The 20132-nt window shown below is 41.6% G+C and overlaps 1 protein-coding gene across 5 annotated transcripts in view; it reads right to left on the bottom strand.

Moving 5' to 3' along the window:
• Window positions 1–20132, bottom strand: part of LOC118313825 (citron Rho-interacting kinase) — a 41436-nt gene that overhangs the window by 4984 nt on the left and 16320 nt on the right. For 3 of the 5 annotated variants that reach the window (XM_035639741.2, XM_047330708.1, XM_047330707.1), the window contains exons 10-30: window positions 19101–19196; window positions 18792–18908; window positions 18466–18575; window positions 18029–18203; window positions 15582–15779; window positions 15419–15472; window positions 11730–11927; window positions 9267–9460; window positions 8590–8725; window positions 8397–8501; window positions 6988–7128; window positions 6597–6716; window positions 5883–6108; window positions 5578–5736; window positions 4195–4365; window positions 3586–3766; window positions 2933–3021; window positions 2718–2822; window positions 2250–2419; window positions 399–479; window positions 30–165 (exon numbers count right to left, since the gene is read on the bottom strand). In XM_035639741.2, the coding sequence (XP_035495634.1) occupies window positions 30–165; window positions 399–479; window positions 2250–2419; window positions 2718–2822; window positions 2933–3021; window positions 3586–3766; window positions 4195–4365; window positions 5578–5736; window positions 5883–6108; window positions 6597–6716; window positions 6988–7128; window positions 8397–8501; window positions 8590–8725; window positions 9267–9460; window positions 11730–11927; window positions 15419–15472; window positions 15582–15779; window positions 18029–18203; window positions 18466–18575; window positions 18792–18908; window positions 19101–19196 (2962 nt within the window). The remainder of the gene's footprint in view (window positions 1–29; window positions 166–398; window positions 480–2249; window positions 2420–2717; window positions 2823–2932; window positions 3022–3585; window positions 3767–4194; window positions 4366–5577; window positions 5737–5882; window positions 6109–6596; window positions 6717–6987; window positions 7129–8396; window positions 8502–8589; window positions 8726–9266; window positions 9461–11729; window positions 11928–15418; window positions 15473–15581; window positions 15780–18028; window positions 18204–18465; window positions 18576–18791; window positions 18909–19100; window positions 19197–20132) is intronic. The other 2 variants (XM_047330709.1, XM_047330710.1) reach the window with 1 other exon arrangement.

Below are 20132 nucleotides of genomic sequence, written 5' to 3'. Positions count from 1 at the left end.
TGAAAATGACAAAAGCCAGGATATCTCACCAACGATCATCAGTAGTTTCTCCTGCTCTTTGATGATGTGGATCTGAAAGACTGATCCCAGACCAGGGATGTGAGTTAGGGAGTTCTTTATAACGTTCAGGGCATACAGACCCTCCTCGGAGCCCACCATCACGATCTGCAGCACAGCAACAACACACACTTGGTAACAGAACCACAATTGTTCTGGTGAACATGGTGAAACTTGGAAACTTTGATGGTGAGCCTCGAGCATCTGCTCTGTACTCTACGTTTGTCCATTCATTTAGATCATTCTACTTTTGAACATGACTGCCACTGTGGGAAAGAATGGTGTTTTCTAAATGATCATAATGTCTATTATGTTTTGTAATTTATTCTACACACCAATACCTGATCTGTGAGAGGGAGGGTGCAGTTAATGTCCAGCCTATCATCTCCCTCCAGCTTTAGTAGAGAGTTTCCTAGCAGCTTCTGTAGGATCAGAGAGAGGTCAAGGGTCAGCGGAATCCCAACCTCAACATGAGCATAGGGGGAGGCAGCAGAGGAGCAGAACAGTGGGGGTCAGGTGGCTGTGTGCAGGTTTACATTATAAGTCAGTTTACCAAGTTTTAAGTTCATGTTTCAAGCAGTGCTTCTGACAATTACATTGCGCTGCATGAACGTTTTTAATTACCTGTGTAAAACCTGATGGAAAACATACCATGTGTAACTTTTAAAATAAATTAAATTAAAAGTAAATATAAGTATTTCCTGTTAATGTCAGTCCGGTACGCACAGTTTTCGTCAAAACTATCACAGCCATAAGTGATGAGAGACAAGTAACACAACCATTGTGTTTACATTCGGCTTTGTTGACTCATTATAACCAGTGTTAGCAACATGAAACCTATTTAATAGACACCTCAACAGACTGGGTGTTTCATAAATTTTAGTTATTAGCCATTAATTTCCATAACTCTGTTCAGTAAGGCCTTTGACAGATGTTTTCTGCAGCTAACTTAAGTTTTTTAGTTTTTAATAACGCAACTCAAAATGGCCTCTAGCAAATATTTGAGACCATTATATATTCAAATCCTGATTGCTTTCTACCCTTTACAGTATATTAAAGTAAATCATCTAAATGAGTTTAAGAGCCACACTTAGTTAAGTTACATAAACGATAATGTAACATTTACTAGTTGTTTTGTCAATATGAATTCCATGAAGAATAATGTTTAATACCATGAGGTACCTCACTCTTGATGGGCTAATCTGAGTGTGACGGGAAAGTGAAAACATAGTGTAGTTTTAAGGCATTTGAGTCAAGTTGGTGTTGTCGAGTTCGTGTCTTGTGTCTCACAGATGAGCCAGAGTCATGTGACTTGAGCCCCAGTTTTCTAGTGAGTGTGCAGAGGGGCAGCAGGGGAAAAAACAAACAAGTACAACAGCAGGTAAAAAAAAAAAAGTTGTGATCCTTGGTCTTCTGGACAGGACGACTGAAGAGGATCAACCAAAGATGATCAAACATCTTGGTTAGAATTGGTTTGTTTAACAGGACACCAAAGAAAGGGAGGAATATTTCAGCAGCATCCAAATTATCACACCAACACAGTTTGTACAGGACACGAGGACAGTGAGAGTGAAGAGTGGTCACAGCAGGTGAGATGACAGCAGGGGGAAGGAGAGCGGTGACCCACCAACACAATGGCAGACACATGCACTACTGCGCGCCTTGTGTGTGTGTGTGTGTGTGTGTGTGTGTGTGTGTGTGTGTGTCAGTAAGTCTTGTAACTGTTTCTTGGTAACTCTTTACCTGCACTAGAGGCGACAGAACCATTAGTCTTTTGGACACAGCAGCCTATGTGTGCAATGAAACCCAATGGAAATGGGCAGAACAGAGCAAATCAACGAGACGTGCCCATATATGGGACACACGATGATGCAGGATGAAAAAGCAACAAACAGGAGTCAGAAAGACAAAGAGGGAGAGGAGAGAAAGAGAAGAGGAGAGAAGAAGGGGACAATTAACGACACGTATAAGTGAAACTGCAGGTCATCCATTAAACTCTAAACCTCAAACCTATGTGTTGAAATGACGACAGAGGGTATATAGCCCCCAAACAATTAAGCAGTGAGTTCACGACTGCAGCCACAGACAAGACAGTTATCCGTGACCGTGGTCGTAACGGTTTATTTGCTGACACTGATGATGCAGAGAGGCAGTCGCCCCAGTTGCCCCCTGCCTCCTCCAGGGACACTCACTGCGTCGGCCTCGGCCTTCTCCCGGGAGGCTCGCCCCCCGGCCACCACAGACTCTATGACGGCCACCCAGCGCTGTTTGTCCGGGAAACTGGGAGCCATGAAGTAAATAGACTGTCCAGGCCAGCAGGGGTTGTGACAACAAGACTCCAGCTTCAGGACGTAGGGAACATCTGACACATAGGGAACAGAGAGGTGAGCGATGACTTCAGTATACTTCTCATTAGCTCATTGGTTTCTAATATGACTAAGTAAAAATCACAACATGCTTCATTTTGCATTGGCCCTCTGGAACCTTGTCAATGAGCCCTGAGGTTTGGCTTTTCAGACCAAACTTTGACAAAAAACAGCTCTTCTGAGATACTTGTTAAAAGCATCATAAACATGAGAGTGATGTCTTTAAGTATCACGAAAATATGATGTAATTCTTGGGGAATGTTTTACAAGACAATGGAGAGACACTCTGTTTACCTGACTTGGCTGTGTTTGGTAGCTCCGATGCTCCGACAGCTCCATGGACCATCACCTCTCCGCCTGACAGACACAGGTCAAACTCCTCCAGTGGCTTCACTGCGTCTGAGCAACAGACACAGGACAAACAGATCTGAAACTGGAGGTAGTATTTGGCAACTCTAGTAAGTGTATGAATCACGGTGTTCTATTCATTATCAAGACAGGTAAACAACCTTCTCTGGGCTCTGTCTCGTAGATGGACACTTTAGTCCCATCCAAGACCACATACTTCCTCTCCCAGCCTTGGCCTCGCTTCCCATTCCTGCAAACACACAAAGCATCTGCATCATTACAAAACAGAGGATGAAGATGAACAGTAGTGTAAACTATACAAAAGACTTTTTTTTCTTCTTTTTTTTTTTTTTAAACAAAACAGTTTAAGTACTAGATGAGTGGATTTTGCCAGACAGATCAGAACAGAGAGTGCCTGAGAGGACTTGTGTTTAGTAACATCAGGCTGCCTGATCAGTGGGAGGAGGGCACGGTGGATATATAATGGATTCACAGATTACACTGTGGGCACTACATGCCTCCAGAACAGCTTCGGTGCACCTTGATGTAGATTTAAAAGCTTTTAGAGCGTCCAACTGAACTGAAGCTTTAGTGTTGCAAATGACTTAATAAGTGCTAAATAATGAGTAAATGTATGGGTAATACACACTGTCCCACCTTTGAGAAGCTTTGAAGGTTAAAGCGCTACTTAAGGTGTGTTTTGGTCCGTGCCCGACTCGATTTTTGGACCCTCATCCCCCCATCTGCACCCCAGGAGTTATATTCATGGCTAAAGAACAGCAGGAAAAAAAGCTTCACTATGTCCGTGGCTAACCTGGGCTGTTTCATCCAGCCTTCCAAGTGCATGTGTCCGCCGGCTTCTTTGAGCTGCTGGCCTGGTGAGCTACCTTTGTCCCGACACAGGGCCTCGGACAGATGCAGTGAGCAGTCACTGGACATGCCACATGTGGCTGGCAGGCAGGGGGAGCATTTAGGGTGGCACAAGGCGTGACACTCTGAGCGGAAGAAAAAAACATGGCAAAAGGGAGAGCAATGCCAGAACAAAATATGATTCATATTCTGAACATTAGAGCATGTAAACCTTTTCAAGTGGAAACCCAAATTAAAAGTAGGTACCTGAAAATATGCATAATATGTTTAAATATATAAAAGAAATATTTAAAAGAAATTTGAGATGTGTGAGACCATCACATGCTCTCACACATTCTAATAGTTACAGTAGTAATAGTTAGCTAATATTACAATATTCACTATACAACAGAATAAAACCAAAACAAATTAAATGTTGGCTGTAATAGAAATTCGCTTGCACAGTAAAATACAGACAACAATTATGTGTTTGTTTGTTTTTTTCTCAGTTGACATGAAGGTGAAGTGTATCACTGAGTTCAGGGCTGTCCCTTTGAACACACATGTAACTCACCGAGACACGTGGCGGCTTGGCGACCAAAGTGAACAGTATCAAGGCACACAGTACACTTGGCCGCTCTCATGTTGAGTCCCACGGTGAAGCGGTGAGGGGTGTTGTGGTGCACCACTCTCTCTCTCTCCCGCTCTCTGTCCCTCTGACTGTCCTTCATGCGACGGCTATATTCTGAATACAATTAGGGAACACAGCAAGGGCAGGTATCTCCTGTATGTCTGAGTGTGTCATGTACATCAGTCACTTGAAAACCTTAGTGCACCATGCCATACAAGCTATGAAATCAGTTTAACAAAAGAAGGGTTCCAAGAGCTGCAAGATGTTTTGCAAAATGCTTAAGCGAGTGAACTGTGAAGACAAAATGTTTGAAAAAATGAATATTGATTCAATCAGTCCCTTTGCTTGTGCCCACTCACTGTTGCATTTTAAAGGCATTATTAAATTGATATCAAGTTTTCTGTTGTGTGACTGTGCAAGATTGTGTTCTCCTGAGGTTGGACGTCATGTACAAGTCTTAACATGTAAACACTAATAGTCGATAACTATCTCTACTTTTTTCCCCGATATTTACAGTAAGTAACTGATAACTTCTGGATTTTCTGCAGTTTTTCTTTACCATTATATATATATATAAATCTCTGTAAGGTTTTGGTTAACATTTGTGATTTTATGGTCTATTGTTTTCTTCTTACATCTTCCGTTACTGTTTCTGGTGCCGTCACAATCACAAAATTTCCTCGCAATCAAAGAATCATCTGGCCTTGACTCTTGTTGTAACCATGGCTCTTTTATAAGAAGAAATACAATGACTGAATAATACCTTTAATTGTTTTCAGGGTGTGGGTTCAAACATTGTACTAACCATATGGTACACCTCTGTTAGTGTATGATGTGATGTTCAGGTCGGATTTTAGCGAATTAAAGGGCAGTGAGGTCTGAGGGTTCTGCAAATCAGATTTGCTAAACTTAACCAAGATAAAAATGCTTCAGATTTCTAAAGCTGTGCACTGAAAGGAGTCAATTTACTTGAAGATGTCTCCGCCTCACCTGAGCAGCCTGATAGGAACTGACATTTGATAAAAGTGCAAAGCTTCAAAAATCTGGCCTTTCAAGGTTGTGAATGAGGCAATAGGAGATAAGAGACCAAACTGCAGAAATCATGGGTTTGGACAACTTACTTTCAAAAGTGACCCTCCTTCTCTCTGAAAAGTGTGTGAAAGAAAATGGATAGAAACAGCTGCATGAATTATCCATTTGTGTGTGCGTGTTTACGTGTTCGTGTAAGGGCCAGTATATGGAAACCATGAGGCTATAAGACTGCATGTATGTTTCTATCACAGAGAGAGAGAGAAGGAGAAAAAAATATACATTCCAGTAACTCACCCTCAGGTGTTGAAGTCTCCTTCCTGCGTCCAGAGTTGGCGGGTGCCAGGCAGGCTGGGTCCTGCTGGTGCTCAGGAGACTTAACCATGGCAGACATAATCAACTGCTGTCGTGATGTAGCCGGGTTTGTGGAGTTACTATGATCTTTATATTGGAGCGCTGGAGTTTGAACAGACAAATAAGAAGATTGTAGTAGTAGTAGTATTAGTATGTAGTAGTAGTGGATGGTAATATACAATCGCTAAAGTTAGTGATGTGAAGAATTGTAAACATGTGTAAACAGAGTGTATGAACTTCAGTCTGACCCTCCTCTCTGAGAGATCGCAGCTCTGCTCTCATTTTCTGCAGAGCATCCTCCAGCTCAGAGCAGCGCGTGCGTTCTTTGTCCAGAGCCACCTTCATGTCGCTGTACTGCAGAGGAACCGGCTGGATTGGGGGCACAGGGGAAACCTGGCCCTGACTCTGCCCCTGTGCCTGGGCCTGAGCAGCCATGGCAGCCAGTAGGTCCTCCCGACGACGGCCAAACAGACCCTGAGACACACACACAAGCAAATACACACACAAACAAACATTTGAGATAAAAAATAACATGAGACAAGGAATGAAAAAAGAGTAGACCACTGAGCTACAGGACACAAAAATCTTGTGTACTCATTTTTAAAATTATTATTGTAAACCCGTTTCTGTGTGGTGATGAGCTGCAAAAGAATGCGAAGAACCTGGTGGAAGTTATACTGATTATTACAGTTTATGCTAAATGTGAGTCATTTGTCAAAAAAATAAGTAATTATCAAACTTGTCATTTTTAATTTCAATGCCTTCCCTAAATATATATTAAATTTATAGTCATAAAACGCATTCTACTGTGAATTCGTCTTTTTTTTAATTTTAAATTAGGGAATTTGATTTTCTTAACCCCTTATTTCATTTTTATTACATGGGTTAGTAATCTTTTAGCCCTAGCCCTGCGTAGGAAGACAGACAAGATCAATCCAATGAAATTTAGAATCCCATCTGACCTTTTTCTTCTTGGAGCCACCGTGGGCCTGGGCCTGGAGGAAGTCTATGAGCTTGGTCTGCTGGGTGATGGTCCCCTCCATTTTCACCTTCTCGTGGGAGTACACAGCCTGCAGGTGGAGCTAAGTGAACATCACTACTGCCATGAATTTCTCCTCAAGTACTTCACTTTACACACAGAGGGTGACAGAGGGACAGAAAGAAGGGGAATGCATGGTGATGGGTTTAACAAAGTGCGGCGGGCATGGATGTAGCTTAAACTTCAAACAAAGTGAAAAAATTAGACAGGAAACGATAGAAAATTCCAAGTTTAGCAAGTACTGTAATGCCTGTAATGACTCCATTGAATATCCTCTGTCTTTTTCACGTATATGTGTATGTGTGTAGCAGCACCTGGACATTCTCCAGCTGGTATTCCAGGTCGGTCCTCTCAGTTTTCAGCAGGTCAGTCTGGTCCATGGCGTCCTGCAGCCCCTGGGTCAGGCGGAAGATGTGGGTCTTCTGGGCATCCATCTGCTGCTGCAGCTTCTCTTGCTGTGGAGGTGAAACGGCTCTTACATCACCTGCTGCACCCTGTGGCTTTGCCACTTGCGCTTCTTACAACTGATTGCTCCCATAGATAGCACCAGCTCAACCTCGCAGGCAGCATGGTTTGACATTAGTTACTGCCATGACTTTACACAGACCACACTCAACAGAAAAACAAGTGCATTTTCTGCACTGGCAGTTGATTTGCAGCAACAGCATAAATCATGGAATCAAACTATGGAAACATGCAGGAACAAGCACAAATAAAGTTGAACAGCTAATCTTTGTACAGAATGGATAAAAGAACGGCAGAGATCTATGGGATGTACACTTGTATGTTAATGTTTACACGTTGTTACTTTTTATTTCATGAACTTAAAACTCTAACAGTAATTGTGGCATGCAGAAAGTTTGGGAAGACTACGATGTCATTACTTAGTTTGGGGAATATGACAGCTTGCCTTTTTTTTGGCAGCCTGTTAAAAGTCTTTTCTGTTCTTGAACAATATTCGCTCTTTGCACATCAAGTTCTGAGATATTTTTAGGCAGTGTTGCACTTTACCCATGGATTTCAGGGATGTCAGGGACTGATGGCAGAACCAAAAGCTTCGGCTAATGGTTCTTGAAGTAGTTCATGGTGGATTTTGAGGTCTGCTTTTAATCATTGTCCTGTAGCAAAAGCCTTTAGATTCCCTTTCTTGACTGACACGCAGGACATCAAAAGTTTGTTGATATTTAGTTAAATACATACGTTTCCTGTGCCACTGCAACACAATCCCCAAAGCAGAATATTTCCATTGCCATGCCATACAGCTGACAACAGTTGTCACTGTTCCACGCACATCTTTAGTGATTGTGGACAAAGAGCCCGATTTCAACTCCAAAAACAACTCTGTCTCATCCTGATGTTGCCTTGAAGTCATCAGACTTTTGCAACGTTATAGATTTAGTCTCCTTCTCGTGACTCTCCAATGTAGACCCCGTACTGTCCATCAACACTGCACAATAAACATCCCTCCTGTGTCAGCTAAACCTCCCTGAAGCTCCCTTGCATTGTACGCATCAGTTGGCTCAATTTTAGATGCTCAGCCAGTTGCTTAGAAGAGCTCATGAAAAAGGTTTGAAGACTGAAAACTTTGGAATTATCATCAGCCAAATGACAGTTTGTGACCTGGGGGATTGTATTTATTTCTCTTATCTTAAAGAGTCAACAAAATATATAATATATATCAAACCTTTGCATACAACTGTATATGTGAAAATACAGAATGTACCTCATCCAGCATTCTCTGCTTCAGATCCCTCTCACTCTCCAGCTTTTGCTGCAAACTGCAGGCGTTCATCTCCAGCATGGCATGCTTCTTCTCCAGATCATTCAACTGAGAACAGAAGGCAGGAGGAATTGGCTGTAACATCTGCTAACCAGAAAAATTGACAATACTTATCAAACAGAGTGGAAATGCTTACAGTGTCTGCAAGGCTTTCAGCTTTGAGTTTCTGGTCTTTGAGGGCCTGCTGCAGGGCCAGGATCTCAGCTTTGTGCTCCTTAACTGCCTGGTCAATAGCCTGGCGAGACTCAGAGCTGCGTTGCTCTGCACGAAGCCTGGAACAAACAGCAAATACATACAGCAAACCATATTTAAAATACTAATTTTACATATTTATTCTCTTTAAGTTTGACTATAATGTTTTAATGGCTCTTTTTTAAACATATACAGTAATTATATGAATCAAATGAATCCAGTTTCACATACCAGTGTGTGTATTCTTTTATTTCTCTCTGCCACTACTAATGCAAAGTAGGGGAGTTGCTGGTTGCAGTTCTTTTGAGGAGCTACTTAACCAAATTATTCTCTCCCTGCTTTGTCTACACAAACTCAGAAAATAATTTCATATATTTCCAATAATACATTTTGATAAACCCTAGAGAATATGCCCAAACCTGTTGGATTCAGCGTGTAGGCAGAAGGTTCTAGATTCAACACTGGTAGCAGCAGAAACATTGAAAGCAAGAGAGTTTTTTTTTCCAAAATGTAACATGCCTTGTGGATTAATTACTGCATATCGTGGACTATTGAAGTCAAAATCATCAAGTCAAATCTAGTCAATAAATGTACACACAGTTATGGTGATGTGGTTGTCACCTGTTCTGTTTCTCCGTGTCCAGCAGTCTCTGGATCTCCCTGGTCCTCCTGTCAGCCTGGTTCTTCTCCTCCTCTAGTGTTGCCCTCCAGGCATCCCACTGTCTCTCCTTCTCCAGCAGCTCGTCATTCAGGGTCTCCAGCTCCAGAACCTGCTCCTCCAGCATGGTGCACGTGGTCTTCAGTGTCTCGAGGTTCTGGTACAAAACAGGCTTTAGATGAGAAATACTTTTCTGTTTGATAGGGCTGACTCTGCCAAGGACACAAGCAATTATTACTTCTCGGGACAAACTGCAGCTTTAAAAACGAGAGTAGTGTAGCTCACCAGCTTCACCAGTTTTCTCACCTAACTATGGTTGCGCAGTAAGTATTCAGATCTCTGGCTTCAGTCAAAGTAGCAATAGCACAATTCAAACATATTCCATAATGAGCTAAAGTCCTGTGATCAAATGCACAGAAAAGCACACAACTATCATTATAAGCATGCACTTGAAGTATGCCCAAAGTAAAAGTAATAATATTGAATGAAAGGCCCCCATCAGTGCATATATATTTCATTATTATCTAGGCGCTACTTTCACCTTCAAGGTCTCAAGCTGTCGTTGTTGCCTATTGAGAGACTGTGACGGACGGTTCACTATGAGAAGTAACAGTGTGTAGTCTTCTCTCCCGAATTTTTCATCTGCTGTACCTATACAAGGAAGACATTGGGCTAGCAAGGGAAGTTTTAGCATGGCTAAATTCAAGGCATGTAAAAGAGAAGTGACCAGCATCCCAAACATTACATTACAGAAACGTGGGATGAAGGTCAATGTGTAGAAAGAATTCTTTTACATTCTAGTAGACATGGAATTCCATCAGCCACAAGCATTAAAGAATAGCACCATGCTGAAAATAAATCACATCCCAGTGACAGAGGCGGACCACTTGATGCTGGCTTAAACAGTTTAACCTGGAAAATGACGAAACAAAACGTGACCGCGTGACTTTAGGTTTAAATGAGCCCACAACTGCAGTTAAAAAAGGCTATTCCAATCCAGTGTCAGTGCTTCTTTTGGATTATTTACATGAAATGTTAGGACACAGAATGTTTTCCTATGTTATTCACAGGGCCTTCACAAATCACTGCGTTTCATGTTGTACAGCACACTGCTTTAGACACAGCACTGGGAGACAAATATAGCCTGTGTTGGTGCTGCAGCCCCCTGAAGTCCAACGCTTCCACACGACCTGGGAGTGATGGGGATGACACATCACTCCCACACACCACCCCCTCCCTCGTCTATGACTTCCATTACTGGTTACGCAACCGTCAGGACCGAGAGCGCTACTGGACACCCACACACATATACTCCCACAGGGGCATCCATACATCACACAGCCTCCTCGCTCACACTCTCTCCCGCTGCATCCAGAATACAGCATAGAACAATACCCAAATATCCCCAGGGTTGCTGCTGCCTGATTTACACTTAACACTGTCAGAGCAGGGAGGGTTGTCTGGGTCACCTGTCAACCTGGTGTCTGACTGGCTGTGGGTGGGAGGTGGGCAGAGGGACAGAGCCTGATCAAGAGGAAGGAGTACAGTTGTCTTGGACGACAGAAAACAGTTTTGTTGTCTGTTTTTTCAACTGTGACAGCTGATATTTTGTGACGAGTTCACACAGAAATTCGACTTGTGAAATGGATGGAAGAGTGCAGTGTTTCTCTGCTCCATGTTGAGTCATGTCAGGTTGCAACATCTACTGAAACTGCTTTCAAACACAAAAAAAAATAATAATAGTAGTACTAATAGGAGCGATGTACGTGGAATCTGATCAACTCCATTTAAAGGGTCGCTTAGCAGTTTTCTAAGTTTCTGTTTTTGGGCGGCTGTGGCTCAGGGTGTAGAGTCGTTCGTTCACCAAACCAAAGGTTGGCGGTTTGATCCCAGCTTCTGCACATGCTGTTGTGTCCTTGGGCAAGACACTTAACCCTAACTTGCATCTGACGGCTCTTCCGACAGTGTATGAATATGACAAAAAAATGCGCGGTAACTAGCAGCGCTGTGTGAATTGGAGAATGTGACTTTCCTGTAAAGTGCTTTGAGTGCACTATATGACTAGAAAAGTGCTATATAAATATATTCCATTCACAATTTTCTTCTTCACTGCCTTCAGATCAGTGGATTAGTGTGAGGCCATTAACAGGTGTGTCACAAAACATGATCAAATACGATAACTACTGTTAACTACATGTTCTCACCTACACAACCCCAGAGTAGCATCGAGTAATGTTAAGCATAAAATCAAACAAACAGCATTTTGTTTATCGAATTTGTAGTTTGACTACATGACAGTATCACCTTGTTCTATCAACAAATCAACACAACGTTAACAGTTTGGGATAACTGACTACTTTTCTTTGAACTTTGCTCAGGGGGAAAGGACATGACCATAATCAGAACATGATCACCAGTGGCGGCACCTGTTTCTGGTTGTTAAGGTGCATCTCGCGGTCGGCCACCTCGCGACGCAGCCTGTCCACATCCTGGCTGAGCTGCAGCCGGTCTTCTCTTTCGTCCGAGGCCTCGTCTAGCTGCTTGGACAAATAGAAGTTCTGCCGGTTCAGCTCAGCGTTCTCCTGGGTGAGTGTGGTCAGCTGATCCTCCAGATCTGTGATCACCTAGGGAGAGGAATCAGGACATGCAGGTTTAAAGAGAGGACAATATGCAGAGAACCCATTCTGCACCAAACATATACAGTATCAACGAAGTAACAGCTACCTGGGTTTTCATTTCTACCCTTTGAAATAATTTTAACCCTTCTTTTGCCTCTAATGACTGTAACTAACACACATACTAAACAGTATTACTGTTTTGGCATTAATTATACATTCACTTTTTTTACAGGCTGACTGTAATTTAGACTGCATTCAAGATACAAAAATATGCTTAAAGGGTGGATTGATTGCTCCGCAAATGAAAAGGGGGAATAAACTCAGACCCACCTACATACGTTTTCTAAGTCACTATACGTTTGACACATATAGTGTCTGTTATGTTCACTAAGTGTACACAAAAAATGTTCATTCATTTTGCAATCTATACATAAAAAAGGTCTTGCATCTTAAGACATAGCATGATATATATTATTATTCATCGACACAAAAAACCCAATACTCCATGCAATCTGCTGCTGCATTACTTAAGGATGAAAATATATCTAAGTTAGTGATATAATGCAGTAAACAGTTCGGCATGGTATCTAGGCTCCTTGTTTATCACTCAGGATTTGGGATTCAGAGGAAGGAGCAAGCTAATCAGTTCATCAGCATCAGTCTGTTCCCTTAATTTAGCCACGACTACTGTGCTCGCTGCCAGGAATGGAGGGTTACAGGCTGATGAGGCTGCCTGTTAAGAGCTACTTATTCTCAGCTCTCTTGAAAACATGCGTACCACACAGAACTTGAGGTCGTGGGAGGAAAGAGGCAAAGCTTTTGAGTCCATAAATCAGCTGCCTGTTCTGAACTGGCTCTGGGCCTCTGTTCCCCCCGAGACATGGGACTGACAGCAACTAAATACTTAAGGTCGGGCGGGAAAGTCAACGGTGGAAAGGAAGCAGTGGTGGTGATCTGGCAAGCCTCTATGTTTACTCCTCTCATCTCTCATCCCAATCTACACAGCAACTTGTAGACTTAAAGCAAATCACTTCCAGAGCTTTGCATCCTTAACACTGCTGAATAGAAACTGCACAATACCATTTGGAAAGGCAGTGGGTGTACATCAAATACAAACTCTAGTTTAAGAGGTAGTAAATCAGTCCCACAATTCCCTTGACTAAAAGTAAGATAGCGTTTACTGTACACTGATGGCACAAGATACTGTGAAGCATCTGCTCTTTCTTCAAAACAGGCTGTGCAGCCACCTGATGTTGGTTTGCTCCCATTTTTTTATGTAACTGCTTTTTGGCATATCTTTCTACCTAGATAATGTATAGGTGACTGATATTGATGGAACTGCATTATACTGTGTGTAGATGTAGCACATTTCCTTGCAGTTCAACAAAAAAAATATATAGAAGAAATAACCAGGTGAAAATGTTGTTTTTTTCTAATCCAGTCTAAAAGGAGTCCAATGTTTGAAATATTGCAATGGTCTAACGCAACCAGAAATAAAAGGATGGCTACTGTACCTGGGTAGCAGCAGTATAACAAAATCTCAGTACAGTAGATGAATAATAAACATTGTCACATTGCTCACAATGTTAGCTATCTGTAGATGGGATGTTATCAGGAAGAATAAAAACCCTGTGGCAGTGGCAATGTCGCACCATTACACTGTCAAAATATGTTATCTTATTTATTCAATTTTACCAAATGTGAAGAAAGTGCATGATTGTGTATTTAGAGCTAATATAGGTAGACAAAAAGACATTCACAAATTAACAAGGCTAATAGTCCAAGTCCAACTGGAGTCACTAGAGGCTACAATGCTCCTTTGTAAATAAATCCCACAAAACAAAATAGTTGGACACAACAAGAACATACTGACAGTGTAGGTGTTTCTACAGTCGGTCCAGTAGTGCAGGTGAAAGTCTATTTTGATATAGTAAAATATGGAATGAGACAAGTGGCATTTTTAAGGAAAAGAGGAAAGATCATGGCATGTCCAAAACAGAGAGGGTTAACCTCTGAATGATCTCAGTATATTTTAAAGAAATTGGCACATTACAAATGGAAACCGTTGCCTGATCTAAGTGCTGCTGGGTTAGACATGGAACTAAAAATGAAGGAAAATATTATTAACAATCACCAGCTGCAATCTGAATCTATGGAGAGTGCGCTATTGATAGTTTGCAAGTGGGAGGATCTCAAAATTAGGACATTGGGATAAAGCAAGACCATGACGGCATTTTTTGTGTTTATTCAAGATATTTGAATTGTAAAGTCATCCCATTCTGGACAACAAAATTACTACATAACATAATAATAAAAACTACAAGTGCTGCTTTTTTTGTATAACTTTAAAATGGGAAAGCATTGGGGTAATAGCATTCATTGACTGCATCAAAAAAAACAAAAAACGTGTGACTGTTAATGTAGATAACAACTGCAGCTAACAGAGGTGGGGCTTTCAACCAAAAGTTTTGTAAAAGAAAGCAAGAATATGAAAAAAATAAAAATTGAATAGATAGAAAATAGGAAAGAAAAAAAGATACATATTATGCTTTTCAATTTTCCCCCTTTCCGCTAGTGTGTTATATAGATTTTTTGATGTACGTCAAAGGTCTGCAAAGTTAAAAAGTCAGCATTAAAGGGAGCTCCTCTCCCAAACAGAAAACACTGCTCCTGAAGCTCCTGAAATGCCTCGCCAGTAGTCCGGCAGATATTGTGATATCACGGTGTTACGGAAGTGCATAGCGCATAGTGTGGCATGCCCCCAAACGAAGCAAGAGCGGCAGCCAACACTACCTACATGCACACAGAGTGGGCCAGCTGGCCAATCAGAGCAGACTGGGCTTCTTCGGGAGGGGGGCCTTAAAGAGACAGGAGCTAAAACCAGTGTTTCAGACAGAGGCTGAAGAGGAGCTGCAGGAACGGACAGAATGAGGATACTGATAGGTTTTCTGAACATTAGAAAATGTAAACCTTTTGAAGTAATCTAAGTTATTCTATTATGAACCTGAATATAAACATAATGTGTCTCCTTTAATCCTCTGCTGACTAAGTTAGAACGTAATTATGTGTGAACAGTGAAATGATTTGTGTTAGCTAGCTAAACCAAAAGGTTGTGGTAGTGTGAGTATGTGACACCATGAAGAGATATCTCGTCAAAATGCCTAATCGATTTTTAAGGTCACGGACACCAAGTGAACATTTGTGCCCCCCGAAAAAAAAAACTCCACATCAAACAACCATGATGACTGGATAATTTTAGATAATTTAAAGTCACAGGGAGTCACGTTGTGATAAATGGAACTAGAGGGGAACTTTACTTTTCTTTTCGAGAATGACAGAAACACATAGGGATTGAAATATTATGGTTACTTTTGATTGTTAGTTATGTGTGATGATGTGTGACGCTTCAGCATGTGCACAGTGTCAGAAGAGCTATGTATTCCTGGAAAAAATGAAAGAACAACAATTACAAAAAAGTCAGTGAGTGAGCAGCTTACCGCACAGCTGTCTCTCAAAGTATCAAACTTGCGTTGTATCTCGTCTCTGTGTGCCTAGGAGGAAAGACGAGAGAGAGAGACGGACAGATATCACTGTGTGACTTATATAACATCAAAAGAGACATCATTGTCAGCACTTCTCCACTCTCTCTCTCCCTCTCACTCTGAGGACTGTGATCTCCTCCTCGGCTTCGGCAGTGGTCTCCTCCAGCTCAGTCTTGGCGTGCTGCAGTTGGCTCTCAAGAGAGCGGCGAGCTGCCTGCAGGTTGCTGATCTGGGATTCGCGTTCTTGCAGCGACAGGGTCAGTTCTGTCGCCTGGCGCTTAATCTCCAGCTTCTGTTCCTCGTGCTCCAGCCCAATCTACAAGTGCAGACAGAAAGGGGCCATCCAGGATGAGGGGAGAGGGAGAATGGGATTCATCCCAAGGAGCAGTCAGAGACATGCTGACATGACACAACTCCCCACAGGTATAAGAGGGCATTAAACCTGACACCTCATCTTGTCTGACTCCGCCTTGATTTATTGTGCTGTCTGTTCTTTTACAATTGAATGAAAAATATGATTTTTAAAACGATAACACATCTGAATGGCGTTAATATGGTAGTTGGAGAGATTCAGAAATCATTAAGTGCTTATAAAATTCTCTCTCTGGACTGATGTCATTTATACAGTGGGGTCCAAAAGTCTGAAACCCCTTTCCCATTCACTTGATGGTTACTTTCCCATGGGTGTCTTTCCACTATTTTGAGGCAGACCATCACAGATGGAAGTAATGAAGTCCAAAACTGTATCTATTTAGGGCCCGAGCACTGGAGGTGCGGGGCCCCCGGTGTCCACCAGGTGCAAGGCCCTATTGTTTCTGTAAAGATTTTTATTGATATCTATTTTGACAATGGATTAATCGGTTCAAGTAGTCTTTATGGATTTTCTGGTTTCTTTTCTCCGCTATGACGGTAAACTGAATATCTTCAGTTGTCAGGAAAAAACAAAACATAATCTTTGGTTTTTGTAATTTCACGCGTTTAATACTTTAACGAACTCCTACTACAAATTTCACATAAGCAACTTCAAATTAGGGATAAATAGTTATTAAAAGCTTCAGTGTATGTCATACGGCCTTGCCATGATGACGTGGCGAAAATGTAGCGAATTGCTATCCTTAGCTGTGAGGCTTCAGTCCTCCTGCAGCGGCTGCAGCTTCAACTCCGACCCTTTGCTGCATATATTCACTCTCTCCGCCTTCATGGTGAATACTGTCCTGTCAAATAAACGCTTAAAAAATGCCCCCAAAAATATCTTAAAAATTAAAAAAAAAATTAAAATAATCCCTCATCAAACAACGTCATCAATTTACGACCCTCAGTTTGTTGACAGTTAGCCTAAGCAAGCTGAGAAGTAGGTTGTGGTGTGGCGAAGGATGGAAAAGTTCCTGAAGCCGAAAAAACGACGACGGTGGCATTACTATTTCATCCTAAAAATGTCAAATGTGTGCACAGATACAATGCGGACTTCATTAAATATGATTTTGTCCATGGAGGTGACGACGCAGAGCCCAAAGCCCAATGTGTGGAGTGTGGCTTTACGCTCTCAAATGAGGCGTAGAATAGAGAAGATTAGCCGAAATAATTTGGAATCTTTTTTTAATGGGCCCTGTCCCATTGCAAGTATGAATAGGTGGGCCTTGAAGTAGAAAAGGTTGAAAACCCCTGATGTAGATGACAGAAAATTGGTAGGTCATTTCAGGACCTACAAGAAAGCCTCTGGGAGCCATTACCTCCTCCCAACAGGAAGTCGGCCATTTTGAATTTAGTGTGCAGATTTGGAACGTTTTTTAACATTTTTTAACATCATACATTAATGAACTCGTCCTAGAGAATTAATCACAGTGACTCCATATTCGGTGGCTTTCATCTAAAGACAACTGTGATGAATTTAATGAAATGCCTTGCAGGTTTACCTTATGCAAATCATATTTGGTCAGAAAAGCAGGAACACTTTGATGATGTGATATAGATAAATCGGTGAGTTTTTCGTCTAACAACCTCCCCGTGGCGTGGCGGCGAATTTCGATGTGCCGCCAATTAATATCAGACTGCCATAACTCCACTCCCCGTAGTCATATATTTACAAATTTTCTTAACCTTCAACACATTTACATGTCAACATTGAGCCATGGTCATAGCGCCACCTACTGACAACAGGAAGTCAGACTTATGCGACAAACTTCTTCAGACTTACATGAAATTCACACAGTGTACTCTACGTGTACACAAGATGAACAGAAAAATGACGTAGTATTAATGGGTGTTTTCTAGTGACACAAAGTAGACACAGGAAGTGAAATCCGCGACACAACTCGACGTGTGTGTATGTGCGAGGGCCCAATCATCGCTGCTTGCACCTTAGATATACATAAATTCTTTGTGTAGAGTCTCCATAACAGCTAAGAAATTTCTTGGTACTGGAACCGAAATTTGGAATAGATGTGATAGCTTACCTGAAAGGTTAACATGTGTCACGAGAAAGACTTATATCCAATAATCGACTAACTTTTCAATTCTGCTTCACAACCCAGTTTTCAACCCCACCCTGCTTTAATATCTCCTCACCTCTCTGAGCCTGGTTTCCAGCTCCATAACACGGCTCTTATTGCTTTGCTCCTGCTGACTCATTTTCTCTAGATGCTCTTCCAGTTTGGCATTCTGGGCCTCCAACTTCCCAGCCTGAGACTCCAAGTAGAACTTCTGCTGGCGAAGCTCTGAGATCATCTCCTCCTGGGCTTTCCTGAAAACAACAACACACATAAAGATGTGCAAGAATTTGAATAGGGGGAAATGCAACACTTCCTAGTTATCAAGGTATTATTTTGCACAAGGCGCATTCTCTTTAACCCCTATTTTGGCCCTCCATTTTATATACTGGAGCAGATATTGAACTTGGGAGAACAATAGAAGGCCACAGCTTTTCCTTGAATTCATCATCATGTATGGTTGTGGTTATGATTATGGTTGAGTGGAATCACAATGTTAAGTGTATTAGTACTTACATGTTTTTCTGTGTGTAGATACTGCTGTTGGCTGCGAGCTTGTTGGCCTCAGACAGCTCAGCAATTCTCTGCTCCAGGCTGTTCATCTTGGAGTCCATAGCATTTATGGTCTGAATAGAAATGATGGACACAATACCTTTTGTTTTAATTAAATATTCAGTTGGATATTCACATCACTGGCTTTAATTGGAATCAGGCTCGGGCTCAATACTGTGTGATCTACAATAACCTAACTGAGATTATTCTGAACAAGAAATCTATGTCAGTGTGATAAGTTTAAAAAATATGCCTGATATAGTGTCACTGCCAAGCTGGTCAGTTCTTACCGCCTTCTGTTCACTGATGATGCTGCACTTTTCCCGCACCTCCTCTTCATATTTGCTCTGACTGGACTCCAGCATCTCCTTATCAGCCATGTCCGCCTTCATCTGGGTTTCCAGCACCTGCTCAATACCAGGCAGCCCACATAACCCAAACCAGAATATCACTAAACAGGATAGAGAATGGTGTGAAGAGGACAGACACAACTCAAATGGCTAAAGCATCACCACTAAAAATAGCACAGAGCACTTCCTGTAATTTGTTGTTGTTTTACATTGCACCAAAGGCTCTTCATATGTGTGCTGACACATTACCTTTATCTTTTCTTCATAAAGCTTCTCCTTCTGCTTCAGATGAGTCTCAAAACGTTGGGCTGTGGCTTGAGTCTCTCGCAGATTCTCCTCCAGCTCCTGCACAAAAATACACTGCGTAATAAAGATGAACAGCCACATGCACAAAGGCTACATGTAGCCCGAAAACCACTTCCTAACTAGTTTTGTTGACGCTCAAATCCCAAACACCTATCAGAGATCAGTGGTAGTGTGCCTCAACATATTTTCAAATACACTTTGGTTGTAATGGAGCCAGTAAGAAATTCATACATTACATACCTCACATGCTTTGTCGATGCAATATATTTGACAAGAAAGTCTCAACAAGGCAATTAATTACTTTTATGTATGAATGAATAATAAGACCAATCATTGTATGGATGTAGGAAGACAGCAGGATCATGAAACACAAAACCATCCATAAAAATGATTTCAATCCTAGGACACACTTTATTGTACTTTTACACAATACTAATACACAATACTATAAGCCCTGGAACTTGCAAATCTAAATAAAATTGAGGCAATATTTCATATTTCTATGAGAAATCAAAAGGTTGGCTATGCAAAAAGCCCAGTCTTATAAGTTCTCTCCATTCCTACATGAAGTTGCTCTCAGCAGCCTAAGTCTTTATAGGACAGTCTTTAGTGGTGCTACATGAAAAAGTCTATTAACGTCACCCAAGCACACCCCTCAGTTGTTTGTCACTTGCTCTGGCTGGTCAGACCTCTGATCAGGTTGAAGCAGGGTGAAGGTATATTCATGGGATTAAGTGCCAACAAGCTCTATAGTAATAAGAATAACAAAGGTGTAATCTGCCCCAACCTTATTAAAGCTACAGGGGAATTGAAAGCACATCATTGGTGTATCATGGCTGTGGAGGGTTTTTGGAAATTAGACAATATTAGGTGTGACTAATTATTATTATATGGGTTGACCTTCTGCACCGTGTATGTAGAAATAACAGAAATAACCTGAAATTTTTTTTCATGAAAATTATGCAAAACAGCTCT

This window comes from Scophthalmus maximus, chromosome 3 (assembly GCF_022379125.1).
Source record: "Scophthalmus maximus strain ysfricsl-2021 chromosome 3, ASM2237912v1, whole genome shotgun sequence".
NCBI classification, from domain to species: domain Eukaryota; kingdom Metazoa; phylum Chordata; class Actinopteri; order Pleuronectiformes; family Scophthalmidae; genus Scophthalmus; species Scophthalmus maximus.
Note: the sequence above shows the minus strand (reverse complement) of the source record. Positions and strands in the feature narration are given on the sequence as shown.